Raw genomic sequence first — 18,939 nt, 5'->3', positions numbered from 1 at the left:
CAGATTCGAAATTCAAATGTAATATTTTTTTATAATTAAGTGTAACAGTATTTATGGCCAGACTAAGTATATATATGTGGCCCTTATTCTTTTCTTTACCCTTCCCATTCCTTTCCTTTATTCCTCTAATCAATCTTTTCCTAATCCCTTTCCAATTTGAACTTGGCAATCCATTTGGAGAGGCGTAAGGACTGCAAACGACATTACGCCTCCCAAATGTTCATGTGCGGTGGTAGCGCATACCACCAGGCGAACCACCAGCTCCATTGCCGATGGTGAAATAATAAAAAGGGAAGAACAATTCAATAACCATGTTTTTAAGAATTTATATTTGCATGTGATTAGTACAATATTACATAATGTTGTAGATTTTATTGGTTTAGAATAGTTACTTAGCACACTCTTATGGACCGCCTCCTCTGTACAGTGGTTAACGAGTGAGCGTAGAACCGAGGAGTCCTGGGTCTCGATTTGGCAGGATACAGAAGGCTGATCACCTACTTGTCCACGAATAAAATCGACCAATGAAACAAATGTACATCACCTGCCCCATACCCCAGTAGGGGACACGGGATTTCTCACTACTCAAACGGAGCCGGGGCAAGTTGCTAGTTTCATTATTTACCACGTATAGCTTTCATATTACCTAGCAAATGGCAGTCTCAAGTCGTGCGGCAAATGGCACACGGAACCCGAAAGTGTCATAACTTTGACAGCATTTGGGCACTGCTCCCATCGGCTCGCTCTGGGCGTTAGCAATGGTGGCGAGAACTCGTTTGCACCGTGGCTGCGAAATATCTGGAATAAAATAACGGGAGGATAGAAAAATCGGGTTAATGCGAGTCACACCAAGAAAACTTAAAGATAAAAAAAATACTTTATTCCTTGCCAAAAATCGTATCGTATAATAAAAGTAATTCATATAAAATCTACTATAAAACAATAATTCCTAACAAATTTAAATAAAATCAGCAATCAAGCAAGAAAAAATTGTCAACCATCCAACATTTAATATCAAAAAAATGATTGTATAACCTCCTGACACATACATTTTTGGCATGAGGAGTGTTCCAATCAAAAACTACCTTAAGACAACTTGTTAAAGGATGAAATAAATGATTTAAATTTGAATCCAATTTATGATCGTGCCAAGTGTAAGTCCGACTCGAACTAGATCGATTTTAATAGTTCACAATAAATGCTTTTCTTCAGATAACCTGTTAAATAAATCATCTCAGGGAATGATATACATTAAAAGGAAATATATCTGGACTGTATAGAATTAGAAAGAAAGAAATAATAAAGAAGAAAGAAAGAAAATAAGGAAGAAAAAAAAGAAATCTTTATTTAACACCACAAACAAATCAACAACAATCTTCACAAATAAACTATACTAATATTATAAATTTGGAGAGCTTGTTTGCTTGAACGCACTCATCTCAGGAACTACTGATCCGATTTGAAAAATTCTTTCAGTGTTAGATAGCCCATTTATTGAGGAAGGCTATAGGCTATATATATACCATGGGCGAAGCCGGGACCGACGGCTGGTAATAAAAAATATGGACTTATAACTATTCGGTGAGGTGTAACTACTACGGGCTTAACGTAATGCGCCGGCGCTGATTTTCATTAATCCATACCTTAACAATAGCATGCTTGATAGCCCCCAGGACATCCATCGGTTTGGCCTTCACAGCAGTATGGTATGTGAAGTCTTCAGCCGCCGAGGGGCGCTGGTCCAGGCAGGCGGAGACCAGCTTCTGGTAGCCGCGGGATCCTCTGTCTGCGAGTGTGTGGGACAGGAGACCAGATAGCGCACCCTCGGGCACCGCTCTGGGCACGTGCTCGCTGGCCAGCAGCTCCGCGCTGGTGGGGCGCACACTCGCGTCGTGGTCTAGCAGCCATCTGTTTTGGATAATTGTGGGTTGTGGGTTTACAGTGGTTCCTATTGGCAGTATTTATAATACTTTTAAAGTTCGTTTTCGCTCAGTCAATCTACACTAATATTATAAAAGAGAAACTTTCGTGTGTTTGTAAAGTGTTCACGCAAAAACCACAAGAGCAATTTAAAAATTTTTTGACCTAGGCTATATATGTACCACGGGCGAAGCCTGGGCAAACAGCCAGCTTTCAATAAGACTATTTCTTTAAGTGCACTTTAACAAATTCAAAAACCAAAATATAAAAAGAAATTAATTCGGTCAACGGTTATACACAAACCTTATAACATGTATCTGCTTCGAATTCTCTTCTCTTTCGAAGTCGCAGGGCATTTTAATCTCTCTCTTCCTCAAATTGGACAGTACTGTGAATCTCTCCGTTCCCGTTTCGAACGGAGAGTGGAACATCTCAAAGAGAATTATTCCCAGTGAGTATATATCCACTTTCTGATTGTATATTACTTTCGTAGCTGACTGCTGTAGTTCTGGAGCTACATACAATGTTGTTCCCACCTATAATCAATAAAGATATTCATGTATTTCAACCGACTTCAAAAAAAATTAGGTTTTAAAGTGTACTGTTTTTTTTTGTGGATTTGTTACTAATTAAAGTACTAACTAGAAATTAAAGTAAGTTCTCAAACTTACTTTAATTTTTAAATACCTGAGAACTTTCAACTTTGTAGACCGATTTTGATGATATTTTTTCATTTAAAGCTCATACCTACCATTAGATCTCATTTAAATTTGACCTTGTTATGAAAATTAATTATCAAAATTATATTTATTAAGTCATCTGTTATTGATAGAAATATAATGTTGTTACATTAGCATTAAATTTTATTTAGGAACTTATTTCCTGTGCCTAAAATACTCACAGGACATACAAAATATAATTATCATAGTTTACGGGTAAGCTATAATGAATATGCACTGTGTTTAAACGAAGGACGAATATCAATGTTTATGGATGATATTACAATAAATGAAAATAATCGATACTGGAAGTCATTTATGCAATATGGGTACTCACTTTTCCTGTAAGAAGTCCATCGGTATCTTTGCTATCTTGTAATCTATCTGAAATAAGAAAGTGCCATAGAAAGTCAGTAAAATTAGATGTCTGTATTTGAATAGTTCTTGAGATTTAATTTTTAGTTTAATAGCATAGAAATGTTTTATAAATGAGAAATTTTGAAAGAATAGAAAAAAATTGACCACGAGGCGGGATTCGAACTCGTGTTTTTTGCCAAACCGTAGCAAAAGGTGTCCCATTTTTTCTATTCTTTCAAAATTTTCCCAGTTCTTGAGATTGCTTAAAATATATCTACTTCCATGGGAAAAATATTATAATATAACCTTAATGAGAAAATAAATATAGCTTAATGATAGAATATTCGAAAAAAAAATCCTGTGTGTTCCTTTACACTTTGACCATGGAGTGTCGATTACATACAAACATACAGGTGAAGCTAATAAAAGCGTGTCAATACAATCCCTACGAAATTAAGAATTTATTTAAACATTTCCGCAAAAGCAGTTGACTGGAACGGAACGAAATTCAATATTTAGATGCAGAGTCTGGATTCGAGGAAGCTTAATTTTCAACCATAACCTCTAAAAATATGCATATAATATAAATATTACCAAGCAATAATAATTGGCGTAAAATATAAATATTATTTGATACATACATAAAATAATTATATATCTACTCACCATCAACCGGCAAGCCAGTGAACACTTTAGTAGCCAGACCGAAGTCACCAATTTTGACATGGTCATTCGAATCCAAGAATATATTGACAGGTTTCAAGTCTCTGTGTATCATACCCTTTTGGTGAACATGTGCTAATCCTGCGAAATGGTTTTTTTCTAATTCATTTTATTTAAATAAATTTTGTACACATTTTAGAGAACTGAGAATCGTAAGATACGTAGCGTGAGGTCGATAAAGAAGTGGAAAATAATCAAGAAAGTTCTTTCGATATAAAACTACACTAAACTATTTACTACTATATATTCGAAAAAATCTTTAAAAAAGTCCACCAACAATTTTACCACAAACCTTTTAATGTCATAAAAAATCTCATCAAGTGTCAAATTGTACCTATCCTTCTATGCCTTTCCATAAACGCAAAAAAGGAATTTTTCCACTTTCCGAATTCGATCTAAGTCTCCAACAACTAAAATATCCTTGATACAAGCCGTTACGAGCATCCTGTCTCTATGTATTCTTTTCATAATAAGCAAATCAAAAACAATTTTTTCCACTAATATTCCAGAATCTCCCTAAAAATTCTCCAACCCCTAAAATGTCCTTGATACAAGCCGTTACCAACATCCTGTCTCAAGGTATTGTTTTCATAACCGCAGAAAAAAAAACTATTTCTCTACTAACCTTCCAGAATCTCCCTGAAAAGTCTCCAAGCCCTAAAATGCTCCTGATATAAGCCGTTATCGATAGCCTGTCGCAAAGTATTCTTTTCGCAGAACTCCATCTGTATATATAGGACCTGTTGGAGCCTAGGTTCTGATGATATTGTGGTGTCTTCGGATGGAATGGATTCAGAGTTTTGGGAGGCCCCTTCGAATTCTATCACGCTGCTGGAGTCGTCGTCACCACTAGATAAAATAAATCATAATTTAGGTAGTTTGAAAGAATAGAAAAAAAAATTGTTGACAAGGCGGGATTCGAACCCGTGTCATTTTACTATGGTATGGCCAATATCAATTTCTTTCTATTCTTTCATTTATAGAGAATTTAAAGTGAAAGTTATTTATTTCGTCAAAAAAAATATTAAATCCGCTTTCGGAATGTCGGTTGATAAAGATATTAAGATGAGGGGAAGCGCCTTACTCTTTAATAGTATAAAGTCAATCAGGGTAATTTTGAAGGGGGTATTCGAAACAATTCTTAATAAACTTTATAAGTTAATAAAACTTTTACTATTTCAAATGACAATTTTTTTCATAAAATTCATAACACTAAAATTGTTTTTACAATTACCCTGATTGACCCTATAATATTTATATATATTATTATGTTAGTTCTAAAACTAAACCTAAAAAAAACTTCCACCTACTTCATAATATTGAACCAAAGGTCTGGTTCATCATCATCATCACTCGAGTCCTCTTCGCTATCCGAAGATTCGTCTCTCGCCTGGACTGGAGCGTCCGACATAGACCAATTGACCTGTAAACAAAAGATTTTATAAAATACCTATATAATAACTAATTTTTATAAAAATAGTGCAAATAAAGATTCTAGGTGTTTTTTGGGCTTTGTACTAATTATTTAATTAAAACAGATTTCATTTGTGTGGCGTCGTAGCCCATGAAAGGATGAACCGATTTGGAAAGGTGGATTAATAGATATTTATATATTTTATCACAACTCCCTTAATATAAGTATCAAATGAAAGAGCTTGATCAGTGGAATTATACACTACTATATGTCTAAGCTAGCTAGTCTATGACAAACAGAGAAGTTGCAGCTTTCGAATGGTGAAAGACTTATTAAAATCGGTCTAGCATTTTTTGCGAAAAACATTACAAACATACTCACGTACTAATCTGTCCTCTTTATAATATAAGACAAATTTCAAATCCAAATGTCCACTGTTGAGGTTAGAGTTACTTTTCATTTATAAATCACTAAATATGATCACCTTGGACGATATAGAGTAGTTATTTTAGCAGAACTGACCTTAACTCCCTGTCCTAGCTTAGCCACAACATCAGCTAGGCTATCCTCTTTCCTCACGGGGCTTTTCGATATATTCGTCTCCTCAATTTCAGTGTTTATGATCGTCTCGATCCAGGCATTGTAATAGCGCACCACATTTTCGTGGTTGAGTCGCGATAACAGTTTCACTTCGCGAGTGATTTTCTTATTTAATTCCACACTCTTAGGGTTCAATTTCACGTGCTTGATCGCGTAGAAACCGCCGTCTAGTTTGTTCTTGACCTGAAATTAAAACAGAGAAACATATAATTGACTAGCTGCGCCCCGCGGTTTCACCCGCGTAAATCTGTATCGCGTAGGAATATCGGGATAAAAAATTGCCTATGTGTTATTCCAGTTGTCCAACTATCTACGTACCAAATTTCATTGCAATCGGTTCAGTAGTTTTTGCGTGAAAGGGTAACAAACATACATACACAAACATCCTCACAAACTTTCGCATTTATAATATTAGTTGGATGTAACCCTAAAACATATGGCCAACGACACGAGCCAAAAAGGACCATCTGACCAAGAAATACTGGAATAGTGAGCAACTATTCTATAGTAGTATCATTCGTATGCAATATTTCTGTCAAAGTCGTCAATAACTCGATTACTCCTGTCGTTGCATGTTTCTTGGTACAGGTATAAAAGTAGGAACATTTCATTTTTAATTTAATTTGTTTGTATGCTTTATCTCGATTAGTTGGTCCTGCTATATTATACTCAAGTTCCACATTTTAGGTATTTTTTTACAAATTTTCTCCAAACTGCTAAACAGTTTGTTGGCGATTAAAAACTGGAATGTTCTTTTTTTATGTTTATGACACTTCTATTTTGAAAAAAAAAAGAGAATGATAGATAATTGTACAATAAAGAGCTTTTCTTTTATTGATATAATGGAGACTTATTCTTTTAACGATTTAGTCACAAAAGCGTTCTAAATTCTACAGATCATCTTTATTTAAGCAAAATTATGGTTCATGATCCATACCTCTCTTTATATTACCTTTAAAACATCACCGAAAGCACCTTTGCCGAGCCAGGTCAGTATTTCGAACTCGGCGTTCAGTCTCGAATGCCCATTGACTAGAGTACTTATATTATTTAATTTTTTGGCACCGTCTTCATCCTGGAAATACATATATTGAAGATTATTTGATCAATTTTCAATCATTAGGTGTTAATTTATTTTGTCACTTTAACTCAAACTCAAACTCATAAATTCTACAGGTCCTGAATCTAGAAAACGGTAAGCTTAAAATAGTATTTCATCACATTATAAGTTATAAATTGGCTTTTTTCCACCTTATAGTGTTTTCGTAGGGCACAAAAGGGAGTCGCGGACGAATTCTAACAAGCACCCGTGGCCCCTTCACTTATGTGGCTCGACGGAACACAGTGGGGTTTTAGTCGGTAGGAATCCGATATAACCCACGACCTCTTCCCCGGGGGCCGTGGGTATCCATATAAGATTTCCCCAATATATAAAAAAGGGTACAAAAGGGAAAACTATTTCCCAATATGAACTAACAAAGTCTGTATATATCTATGAATTTTATATAACAAAATTACTGTACAATATTTCAATATACATAAATTACGTGTCACGTTCTTTGTCCGCGATAGGTTCTTAAACTATTGAACCGATTTTAGTGAAATTTGCAAGCCATGTGCAGTTTGATCCAACTTCAAAGATGGTATAGTTTATATTATTTCAATAACGATTGAAGACTACCCGGGCGGAGCCGGGGCGTGTAGCTAGTAATATAAACTACTTACTTCAGACTCGCTGTCTCCATTATTATTATCCTTGCTAGTTGGTAATTTCAATGGAGCATCCACTAGGAAGCCATGTTTGACTAGTTGCTCCGCCGACCACTGGGTGTGTTCATCTTCTGTCAAACATCTATTATAAAACAACAGAACTGTTTATTGCTCACACACAACCAGAAAAAACCACTAGCTGTATATGCATACCCCTGTATACCCTATTTTTGTGTTAATTTTCAACCAACTAAAAAAATAGGTTTTCAATTCGAATGTATTTTGTTTGTGTTTGTTACCTCAGAGGTTTTAACTGGGTGAACGGATGGTGATGATTCGTTTTTTCATTTGAGAGCTGGTGCCTCTCGTGTGGTCCCTGTTAAATTTGATCTAGTTCTGACAATTAAGTTAAATAACTGTTTATTGTAAAAAATAGACAATTAAATGTCATGTCAATATTTGATACGTCATGACGGTGTGAGAACTTTATATGGATGTATTTATGACCTCCACATACTTGACTAACTTCTACAGACCAGTAAAATAAATTCTTTATTGCGAAAATAATCATCCCCGGATTGTTGAACTTATCAAACCACAGCATATATATTAAAAGAAAAGTCTTCCGACATTTAAGATTATTCATGATATAAAAACATTTCTTTACCTCGAAAAGAAATCCTTTGCTGAACCGGGAAACTCTGGTGGAATCTCATGTATAGCATCAGGAGAAACTATGGAAAGCAATAGTTGTGCTGCGGCGAAAATGTCTTGCGCTTTCGTCTGGCTGGAATACAAGCATTATAAATTTATACATCTATACTAATATTATAAAGCTGAAGAGTTTGTTTGTTTGTTTGAACACACTAATCTCAGGAACTACAGGTCCGATTTGAAAAATTCTTTCAGTGTTAGATAGCCCATTTATTGAGGAAGGCTGTAGGCTGTATCTGTACTACACGTGAAGGCGGGGCGGACCGTTAGTTTTAAATAATAAACAAATTTAGTGGTGCCGTAGGCCCGGTTCTTTTTGCTTACCCCTCCCAGTCCATTCAGGCAGGGCATTCGCAGTCATTACCTCTGTTAGAATATTCACGAGCTTAGGTGATCGCTTACCATCAGGCGAACCACCAGCTTATATGCCCGCTCATGGCATTAAAAACACACAAATCCATCCTATTTTTATCAAAGGTTTTTTTAGGTCCATTCCTCTCAGATATTATTATTACTAGTATAGGTGATATGTTCATGATATAAAAATATTTATGCATGTAACCTATGGATCACCCCTAATCATCACACCCAACCCATAATTGCTGCATAACTTACCGATCACAATAACTATCGCCATCGACCACTTCCACCAACCGTATATCCAAGCTCGCCCCAACCAGCTTCACAGTACCGCTGTCCTCCAAGAACACATTCTCACACCTCACGTCGCGATGCAACACATTGACACTATGCAATTCGCGCAACGCACTAAACACACCTAACGCTATGTGACGCACCAGCTTCAACGCCTCCAACATATCACCGAACGTTCTAGACTTGTTCTGGAGATATTTCAACGAGCTGCCAAGCACGAAACTGCGAAAAATGTACACGAACTGTCTCGCTCTCTTCGATTCGGTGGATATTTCCATTGCTATGTACGGGACGAGAGACTGGTGTTTTATACGGCACATCGCTTTCAGATCTTGTTGTATTTGGTTGATTTGCTTGTTGCGCGTCTGGAAGTCGGCTGCGGATGCGAGGCACCATCTCTTGGCGATGACTTGCTGACCGTCGTCGTCTATCGCTAGGTAGGTGGTCGATCCGTTGGCTGAATGGCCTGCGAAACAATTGGGTGTGCTTCACGTGTTCAATATATACTTAAAATTTTATACAGTAGTCTTTAACACTTTATTACTGAGTGTTTTTAAAATTAAATTTACTATTATTAATTTTATAATATTTCAAGCATTCAAATTAAAAAAAAATAGAAATATTAAAAGGCGAGAATCGGTCCTTTTCTATTCGATTATGCGATTCGAATTTTTTCTTCTCTTTTTAATTACAGGCTTTTGAAAAACTTAAATTATCACTTTTTTTTATTTATTTGATCATCAAATTACACAGAACCTATTTTAAATCATTTGAATTAGTTACTTATATAAAATATATTTTAATAAGATAAATAAAAATATTTTTCTCTCCTTTCTTTACAAGAGCCATCAACTTACTGAAGCATTTCATGAGTCTATTCTTTGAGCAAAAAAAAAACTAAATATCAAATAGAAATCATACCTAAACAGTTACCAATGTACACTTTCTTATTATTTCTCTGTGTGTAGCGCATAATTTGTGTCCCTTTCGCGTGACAGGTGCACGGTACGTGCGTGTTGGGACTACGTGACACCTTCTTGGCGGGGGACATTTTATCATCCGCATAGCTGGAAAACATAATTATGGTTAATAATAAAAACAGTACGCCTTTTGTTGCAAGAGTCAATTAGTCGTTTTCTGTTAATTTTGTTTTATATTCATTGTAAATGTGAAATATGTGGTGACCTAGTAATTATAGTATTTCATTTACTTTAGCTGGTGTTTCGCCCATTTATTTATTTATTTATTTAAAAAAAGGCTTACCAACTAGATACATAATTTCTTGTTAAAACTATTAAAACATTAAACTATACATCAACACATTAGTACTCATGTATCTAAATTACAGGTAGGCACAGCTTTACCAGCATTTAAAATAAAAATAAAAATTTGATGTACAGCTACAAATATTGAAATTTAATATAATTAGCTTAAGGCATTCAAAATTTGCTTCTTGAACAAGCTTAATTTAGAAAAAAGAGGAAGATCATTCGCAGAGGAAGCACCTCTTTAAAACAATAATAATGTATTAAAATATTTAATGTCCAAGATTTTTGTTTTAGTCTAATCGTAAACTTCAAAAGCTTATTAAATAGGGATAAAGCTTCTTAACAAATGGGCGACATAATATGACTATTTATATAATGTTCAATTAATTTACATTGTATTACTGTAAGTACATTAGAATGAAACTCAATTAAAAAATAACTTATCTTAAATGTGTAAGAATGAATTACCCACTGGTTACTATGGTATACAATAATTAATTTTAATGTTTAATATGGCAGTAAGGTATGTTTCAGGGGAACCACACCCCCACAAAAGATCTGCATGAAATAGTATCATGAAAACGCTGTTGGTTCAATTATTGCGGGTGATAGAGGTCAGTATCCTCTTCTTACCCTTCCCAGAACCTCACCATCAGGCGAACCACCAGCTTGATTGCCCGCTCTAATATAAAACAAAATGATGAAAAATGTTTAAAGACATGAAAAAAATTGCTCACGAGGCGGGATTCGAACTCGCGTCCGTTTACCAAACCGTAGCAACGCCTAGCCTCTCGGCCAGCCGCGATCTCACAAAATCTAATAATATTAGTAGGATAGGATTTCAATGCTTTAAAACTAAACATTAAAAAATGATGTTTATATACTAACTATAATAATTTCGGGGCATCCCCCTGCCCTTCATTGTCAGGTTCCGACTGGTTCAAACTGGATCTGTGATCTCGTCTATCAGAGTTACGTAACGTTTCTTGCCGCCTTTGAATTTCATCTTTCATCTTTTGTCTCTGAAAGGTGTGCAATTAATTCTTATTATTTTCACAATGCAATCCACACTAATCCTACTAATATTATAAATGCGAAAGTTTGTAAGGATGTGTGTGTTTGTTGCTCTTTCACGCAAAATCTACTATACCGATAGCAATGAAATTTGGTACGTTGACAACTGGAATAACATATAGGAAACTTTTTAGCCCGATATTCCTACGGGATACGGACTTACGCGGGTTAAATCGCGGGGCGCAGCTAGTGTTATTAAAAGGAAGAATTTATATTTGTTTGTTTGTCTGTTTGTAATGGATAAACTCAAAAACTACTGGACCGATTTTAAAAATTATTTCACCATTAAAAAGCTGCAACTTTGCTGAGTGACATAGGCTATATATTATGTACCACGGGCGAAGCCGGGCGAAACTGCTGGTATATTATACTAGCTATATACTAATCTATCTCTGTACCGAATTTCATACAAATACGATAAGCTGTTTGCGCCTGAAAGAGTAATAAAACATTCATACATTCGCATTTATAATATTAGTAGGATAGTAGGATTTATCGATATTCAAGTTAATGAGGAGTTTTATAATTTTAACAAGACTCTACTTTTATATTCATATATACGACCTAGTTACTAAAAAAATATTAATTATTTTGAGTTTTTAAGTGAGTTTTTAAAATACAGATCCTAATAGTTGAGTTGCTACATACTTCTTCGTTTTCCTTCACTTGTATATCATGCTGCTTCAACTTCTCCATTTCCGTTTTCTGCTTCAACATTTCGTCATAAAAGGAGAGCGTCGGTTTATTGTGATCATGAAGAAATTGCTGAAATCATACCACAACATAGTATAAAGCAAAGTCGCCTACTTATGCTTAAATCTTTAAAACTACGCGACGGATTTTGTTGGGTTTTTTTTAATAGAAAGTGTGATTCAAGAGGAAGCTTTATATGTGTAATACATCTTTTAAACTGCTCCTAATTTAACGCGTGCGAAACTGCGAAACCGGCATGTCCGAGAATTAAATGTTCGAAGACATGTGACATCCGCCACCCCGCACTTGGGCAGAGTGGTGGATTATGGCTTGAACCTTCGTAGAAGGCCTGTGTCTCAGCAGTGGGAACATATATGGGCTGGTGGTGATGAAGCGGAGGGAGTGCTAAGATCTTCCTTATCATATCCTTTTCACTCAGCTACACTCGGATGTAAGGCATTCACCAGATCGAGCCCTTACCCTCAACACGTGAACGTTCAGCCCGACTCAATACCAACGAAACTGTATGCAGATCGCCAAAAGATGTCACTTAAAAAATTTTAAGACGATTTAATACAAAACAACATCAATATAAGAGTTTATGTTTAGGTAAATCTATATAACAAAGAATTGAAGAAACAGTTTATCCTTATTGATTTAACATATATTTAATACAAATGCAAATTAATATGCTTGTCTGCTGTACAAAAAATCGTTATGAAAGAATATAATGACTATCAAATTACAACCGGATGCTCCCATATATCTCTTAACTAGATGCTTGTCCCGGCTATGCCTATATATTAAGATTCCTGTTTTATCCCAAGGGAGCATTTAATCGTGATAAAAAATATCCTATCTCCTACATTAGCTCATACCCTGTCTGTATACAAAATTTCATTAAAATCCGTTAAGCAGTTCAAGTGTTATTGACAGACAAAGATCCAAACAAACTTTCACACTAATATTAGTGTGATTTCAATTAATAAGTAACAAAAAACTAACCTGTGTGTGTTGTGCCAATTGAAATATCATCACTTCACCGCAATACTGCTGTGCTAAAGCTTTGAGATCCTCTAGTAATTTATTCGCATTCTCATCAGATAGACCATTCATCTTGTTAATGGTTATTGTGGGTGGTCTGTTATGGGAAAACTATGCAGTTTAAAATTAAATATAAATGAAGCAATTAATACTAGATTTGTGCATATATAAAATATGTGTTAGGTACACTATTTATAGCTCAAGAATGGCTCAACCGATTTTGTTGAAATTTAGGACACATATAGTTTGTGACCCGAGAAACAATACAGGATAGTTTTTATCCAGAATATAAATATATTACATCAGAAATTCCATAACAAGGGGAGCTATGTTTGGAAAGCTCTGAGTAAGTCTATCTAGAAAGAAATTAATTTCTTTAAGCAAAAAAGAGATTTCAACTAGATACTTATAACAAATAGATAGAAAGATAGATAACTCTTTATTTGCACCAATACAAAAGAACAAATTCAAAAAGGACACAAAAACACTCGACACAATTACATACAAATAACCATATTTGTTATTATCACATGCCATTTACATTTGTAATAAATAAAAAAAACATTCATTTCTTTAAATACATACTTATCAGGATAGTTATGACAGCATTTAAACTGCAATGTCGCAGAGCAGTGTACACCTTCCGAATTGTGCAATGGTTGTAGTGTCAACAGGATGTCCAAGGGTCGCCATCCATTCCATGCTGCTTTCTTACGAATATCCACAACTGCTTCACCGTAGATTGCCTATAAATTTAGAGAACTCAAAATGATTAAAGGATAGATTAAAAATATATAATAAACAAATCCAATATAAAACTAATATGATACGTGATTGATTCAATATGTTTTATCGTGGATTATTATACTACAATGTGCTGATCCCGGCTCCACTGGGTTTGTAAAAAACAAAATAAAATACATTCCATGAGTGTCTCAAGTAATATGGGTTAATATTGGTAAAGAATTCCTTTATTGAGAAATAAAGAAACAACAGAGAGATAACTAGCAACCCTATTAAACTTTTTTTTTTTTTAAATTATGTTGGCATTAAGGAGTTTCAGTTAAGCAAATATAACAATTATTAGTTTAGAGTTGTAGTTCTTAATCTTTCAGTTCTCATGAATTGTAAACAACTTTGGAAATTAAATGTCTTATTGTCATACAAAATTAATGCACATTATGGCAAGTGTAAAAAAATATACGCTTTTTACTAAAGCAAACATACTATGTATGTATTGTACTATGAGGAAACCGCCATAATAATGATGTATGATGGTATAAATCTTTAAGTGTTACATATTTTTTAAACAAAAAAAGATTTATTTTCAACGGTAATTGAATCATGCACACTAGTGTGAAATATTTATTTGGACCTTTAAACAAATATGATATAGTTTAATATTTTTATAATCGCAATTTACCTGCAGTGCAACCAGTTCATTGTTTTGCCTTTCTTCATAAGTCTCTTCACTCATATTTTTCAAAATAACTAAAGTTTTATGTTTCTTAAATGTTTAAATGATAGCGATAAGTCCAAATAACAAATGTTTTGCACACAAAATGTGACAATGTGGATTGTCATTTGTCAAAACTCATAAATTGTCAACGTCACAACTTCATGTGTCAGATGTTTACGTTTCTTTCCATGTAAAGTTAGAGAAAAGAGGAAGAAAGTTATGCAAAAGATATATCGAATAAACAGCAAATATATTCACATTTTGAATTGAGTTAAGTTGAAAATTCAATGGCAACTACCATAAATAACATCAACGGTGATTATTTAAGCAACATTAAAGGTATACAAGTGTATAATCTATGTTTAAGACCTCGATAATCATCGAAACACAAATAATTAAGAATTAATAAATTATATAAACAATAGGTAAATATTACAACATTAACGAAGATTTGAGGATTGTTCCTAAAATTCTGAAAAGAAATACTTAAAAAGTAGATAACTCCAGAGGATACGATAGTAAAAAATCAGGGACGTAAGTTAAGTTTAAAATTACACTACCATCATTCTGTTAACAAGATCTGCATTAAGATAGTTAAATACCGTTGAGTAAATAATTATGTTTTCGACATAGTAGCATGTAATCAAGTGCACCGCCAACGTTTTTATTGGTAGTGGCAATTAAAAAAAATATAGCAGTTATGGTGATAAAAATGGACAACATTTAATATTATTTGTTTTTATAAAGTTTTGAAGAGACGGAGCTTCAATTAGGTATGGCAAAAGCCAGGCAAAGGATTAGTTAAGAAGTAAAGACTAGCGTGATATGCTATGATAAGGGATCTAGGACATTAATATAATAACCTAATGTTTGTTTGCTTGAACTAATATTAGTAACTTGAGAACTGAGAGATGCTGGACACATTTAATTGAAATAAGGTAGGTACTTACATGATAAAACTAACAAGGACTGTCCATATTTTTCTTTGCAGACAAGGGCCTTATATAGGTACATAAGTAGTTTTAAACCCAAAAAAGACGGAGAGAGAATGCTGATTTTTCCTTACAGATAAGGTAAGTCAAGTCAAGGTAAGTCAGTCAATACAATAAATTTCAAGTAAATCAATCGAGGTTATTTCGCACTTTGTGAAAAGGGTCATTATTACTTGGATAGATTATAAATAAATGATGCCATCTCTTTTCAGAGTACATTAAGGTGTCACGTGAAAACGCCTAAATCCATTAAGTTTCAGCAATAACCAGAGGAACAACGAATTAAGCTGTCACAGGCTGTCAGTTCCATTCATGGCGGGAAGGACGCCTGTCAAATTGTGTCAATTCGTTCGGACCTCTGTCTGAGTAAATACTTGCCGGAGACTGGAATTTTTTGCAGGCTGGTGCAATGTATGAGGTTTCAGCGATTGTACCGCTCAATTTTAATTTTTAATCGACAAAAAAGGAGGTTTCTATGTTTAACTGTATGTTTTGATATAAGACCATTACCATAGACCATTTGGTATGTAAGTTATATAATTTTCTGGTTTTATAGTGACCTCAAGATTCAATTTAAAAGTATGGAAAATTCGTTAAAATTAACGAAACGTGGCTTATGTTTTCTTAATATCTTTCTAATTCAAAAATGCAAAAGCTCTAATGTCATTAAAATATACTGTGGAATATTTTTATTAACTTTACTAATATTATAACGAGGAAACTTTTGTATGTTAGTATTTTTGTATGTTTGTAAAGTTTTCATGAATAAACCACTGGGAAGATATCAAAAATTGTTAAGTGACATAGGCTTTATATGTATCATGGATGAAGCTGGGACGACCAGCTACTTATTAATAAAGCATAGTGATTTTTTTTTTCTAATTCAAAGAGTTCCAGTTGAATCACTAATGCAATACGTTAACAGCTGAAAGTTATACCACACCATGGCCACCTGAGCTCGGAATACTAATAAAGTTTTTGTGTTAACCCTTTCAAATCTAAAAGGGTTGAAGTTGTCAAGTAACCTAGGACATGTAGGGTCACTGCGTGAAGGATTTTAGCAGTGACAAACCGGAATAATAAATTCGGGAATTTTGACCCTCAGAAATAGAGTTATTATTCATTCCTTTTTTTTAATGACATGGAATTAAGTTAATTATGGCGTCATAGAAACATTACGTACAAAAACATACTCAAAAATGTAGGTCCCTCTGTCCTATAGGGATACAAGATACAGTAGGTATAACGCATATCACTTTTGTCCCACAAAAGATTATCATTAAGTCTAAGAATTGAGTGCATTGCCAGTCTCAACTTTTTAATTATTAGTCTCTAGTACAAAATTGAACCATTTTTATCGTTACCAGTTTTTGTAATAGTGTGTGTTAAGCATTTAAGGAGGCTCATGATTAAAAACTACCTACTGACCGCCTCGTTGGTACAGTGGTTAACGCGTGAGCTTAGAACCGAGAGATCCTGGGTTCAATAGCTATTAAAATATAGATATGTTTGTGTTCAAGTGAGTAAATATTGCTAACCAAACATATTAAACTACTAACTACTTAGTTAACTGGTATTTTTTTTATGACGATTCTAAGCGAAGCCTACTTGAATAAATAAATGTTTGTGTGTGAGTTTAGTTAGACACAGATAAAATACGTACTAATATAGTATTATGTTATCTGTGATACGTATGTTAGCTCTCAATTAAAAATAACATACATAAAGCATTACATTACCGTGGTAAGCCGATGCAAATGTTACTCCATTGAAGAGGTACCTCTCAAACAGGGATGAGGTCATCCAAATGACCAGGGTCAAAGCATAATGAAGGAGACATAAAATTCTAACGTTGGCTGTTATCGCGACAACCCTTTCGCTACGTGTTTACTATGCTACGAGGCTTTAAAACGTTCGTAAAGTTTGAGTTGTAGGGTAAATAGACTTGGATTGGCCAGGTTGTTTATTTTCTAGGATACGTAAATATAATTAAAAGTGCTACTGTTAAAACGGTAGCAAATTTAATTATTTTTCGAGAAGTTAAAAGAGCAAGTCACAAAAAATTTAAAATTTGTACCTGCTTTTACTCAAAGATTGTTCCGAAAAATAATCTTTCATCGGATTAAATGGGTTATGTACAAATAAGCGATAACAATCAGTAAACTAAACACAATAATTTATTCATAAAAACAATCAACAAATCAAGAATTGTACAGTATGAATATTTATTGTTTTTCCTGTCTTTTTGTGGCTTTGCGACAAATGAAACAATACATAAACTAGCAAAAATCGCAAAATAATGTAATTTCATTTCAAACATCAACAGACATTGAATGGGTATTCTGCTTTAAAATGTTCTGTACGAAACGGAAAAACGGGGCCTATTTTATCCATCTATCTGTCACTAGGTTTTATCTCCTGAATCATTTCACGGATGATTCCGTTGGGTTTGTTAAGACTAATGATTTGGTATTTAAATATTTACTCAGTTTTTAGCGAAGAGTCGGAAGGTAGGCGCATTTACCTTAGAGATGGGCGAAGAATAGGGTTTAATGGGCGATTAAGGGGTGGCAAACTCTTTTTCATTTAAAAGGAAGGTATTTTAGTCACGGTTATGCACGCCTATCGTGAAACACTGAATACAATTGAAGGATTCAGAGAAAAATCACTAAAACACCCACCGTTTCTTATTAGAGAACCCTTCAAATCAGAGAACACTATTAAATTAATGAATTAAGAAAATATGTAATGAAAATATAAATATGGAAAATGATGTGAAAAGGCCCGATATTGTTGACCCTTTACATTTACGTTAAAATCATGTTTTGAATCATAAAGTTTTATTATTATAGTTTTCTCTTGGAGGTTGGTGGTTCACTTTTGGAAACCGTTGTTTTAAACAATGTTTTCGTGCTCTTTCAGACTATAAACGGATCTGTTCATAAATTTTTATCGTTGAATATTCTTGTAGGAAGCATATCACATCGTTATAATTCTAACAAGAATAATTAAAATAATATAAAGAAGAGAAAAATTGCATCATGTTCAAGTGTGTTCGGAAGTTATAATTTAATCTTTACTAATAGTAAAAGTAATCACACCAATATTATATATGTACTAGCTGCGCCCCGCGGTTTCACCCGCGTAAGTCCGTATCCCGTAGGAATATCGGGATAAAAAATAGATGTTGGCCGATTCTCAGACCTACCCAATATGCTTACCAAATTTCAGAGGAATCGGTCAAGCCGTTTCGGAGGAGTATGGCAACGAAAACTGTGACACGAGAATTTTATATATATGTATATGTATAAGTTCGTTTGTTTGGTTGTTCGTCTGTCAATCAAGCTGAAACTACTGAACGTATTTTGATGAAATTTGGTATACAGGCAGGGTATGACATAGATTATACACTTATATACTGGGTATGAGCTGACTTGAGTGATGGGATACTTTTTATACCGATTAAATCTCTTGGTATAAAACAGCAATATTGATATCCGAATAAAATAACATCTAAAAAACAAAATAAATAACAATAACTCCAGTAATTTTGCATTTACAGTTTATCTAAAGACATCATTCATATTATATTGTTCGT

General features: G+C 34.1%; 1 protein-coding gene across 2 annotated transcripts in view; it reads right to left on the bottom strand.

Annotated features, from left to right (window-relative positions):
- The window catches only part of LOC119828723 (eIF-2-alpha kinase GCN2), a 23,177-nt gene extending 8,720 nt beyond the window's left edge, over window positions 1-14,457 (bottom strand). The window contains exons 1-18 of one of the 2 annotated variants that reach the window (XM_038350964.1): window positions 14,314-14,457; window positions 13,476-13,636; window positions 12,852-12,987; window positions 11,802-11,918; window positions 10,968-11,101; window positions 9,733-9,878; window positions 8,773-9,277; window positions 8,111-8,230; window positions 7,459-7,585; window positions 6,686-6,808; window positions 5,656-5,916; window positions 5,030-5,142; window positions 4,345-4,568; window positions 3,663-3,800; window positions 2,977-3,023; window positions 2,224-2,456; window positions 1,644-1,908; window positions 647-798 (exon numbers count right to left, since the gene is read on the bottom strand). In XM_038350964.1, coding sequence (XP_038206892.1) covers window positions 647-798; window positions 1,644-1,908; window positions 2,224-2,456; window positions 2,977-3,023; window positions 3,663-3,800; window positions 4,345-4,568; window positions 5,030-5,142; window positions 5,656-5,916; window positions 6,686-6,808; window positions 7,459-7,585; window positions 8,111-8,230; window positions 8,773-9,277; window positions 9,733-9,878; window positions 10,968-11,101; window positions 11,802-11,918; window positions 12,852-12,987; window positions 13,476-13,636; window positions 14,314-14,367 — 3,056 coding nt within the window. In that variant the 5' untranslated portion in view covers window positions 14,368-14,457. Of the gene's footprint in view, window positions 1-646; window positions 799-1,643; window positions 1,909-2,223; window positions 2,457-2,976; window positions 3,024-3,662; window positions 3,801-4,344; window positions 4,569-5,029; window positions 5,143-5,655; window positions 5,917-6,685; window positions 6,809-7,458; window positions 7,586-8,110; window positions 8,231-8,772; window positions 9,278-9,732; window positions 9,879-10,967; window positions 11,102-11,801; window positions 11,919-12,851; window positions 13,002-13,475; window positions 13,637-14,313 lie in introns of those variants that run through there. The other variant, XM_038350965.1, reaches the window with a different exon arrangement.
- Window positions 14,458-18,939: the final 4,482 nt, after the last annotated feature.

The sequence above is a fragment of the Zerene cesonia genome, chromosome 8 (assembly GCF_012273895.1).
Source record: "Zerene cesonia ecotype Mississippi chromosome 8, Zerene_cesonia_1.1, whole genome shotgun sequence".
Taxonomy (NCBI): domain Eukaryota; kingdom Metazoa; phylum Arthropoda; class Insecta; order Lepidoptera; family Pieridae; genus Zerene; species Zerene cesonia.
Note: the sequence above shows the minus strand (reverse complement) of the source record. Positions and strands in the feature narration are given on the sequence as shown.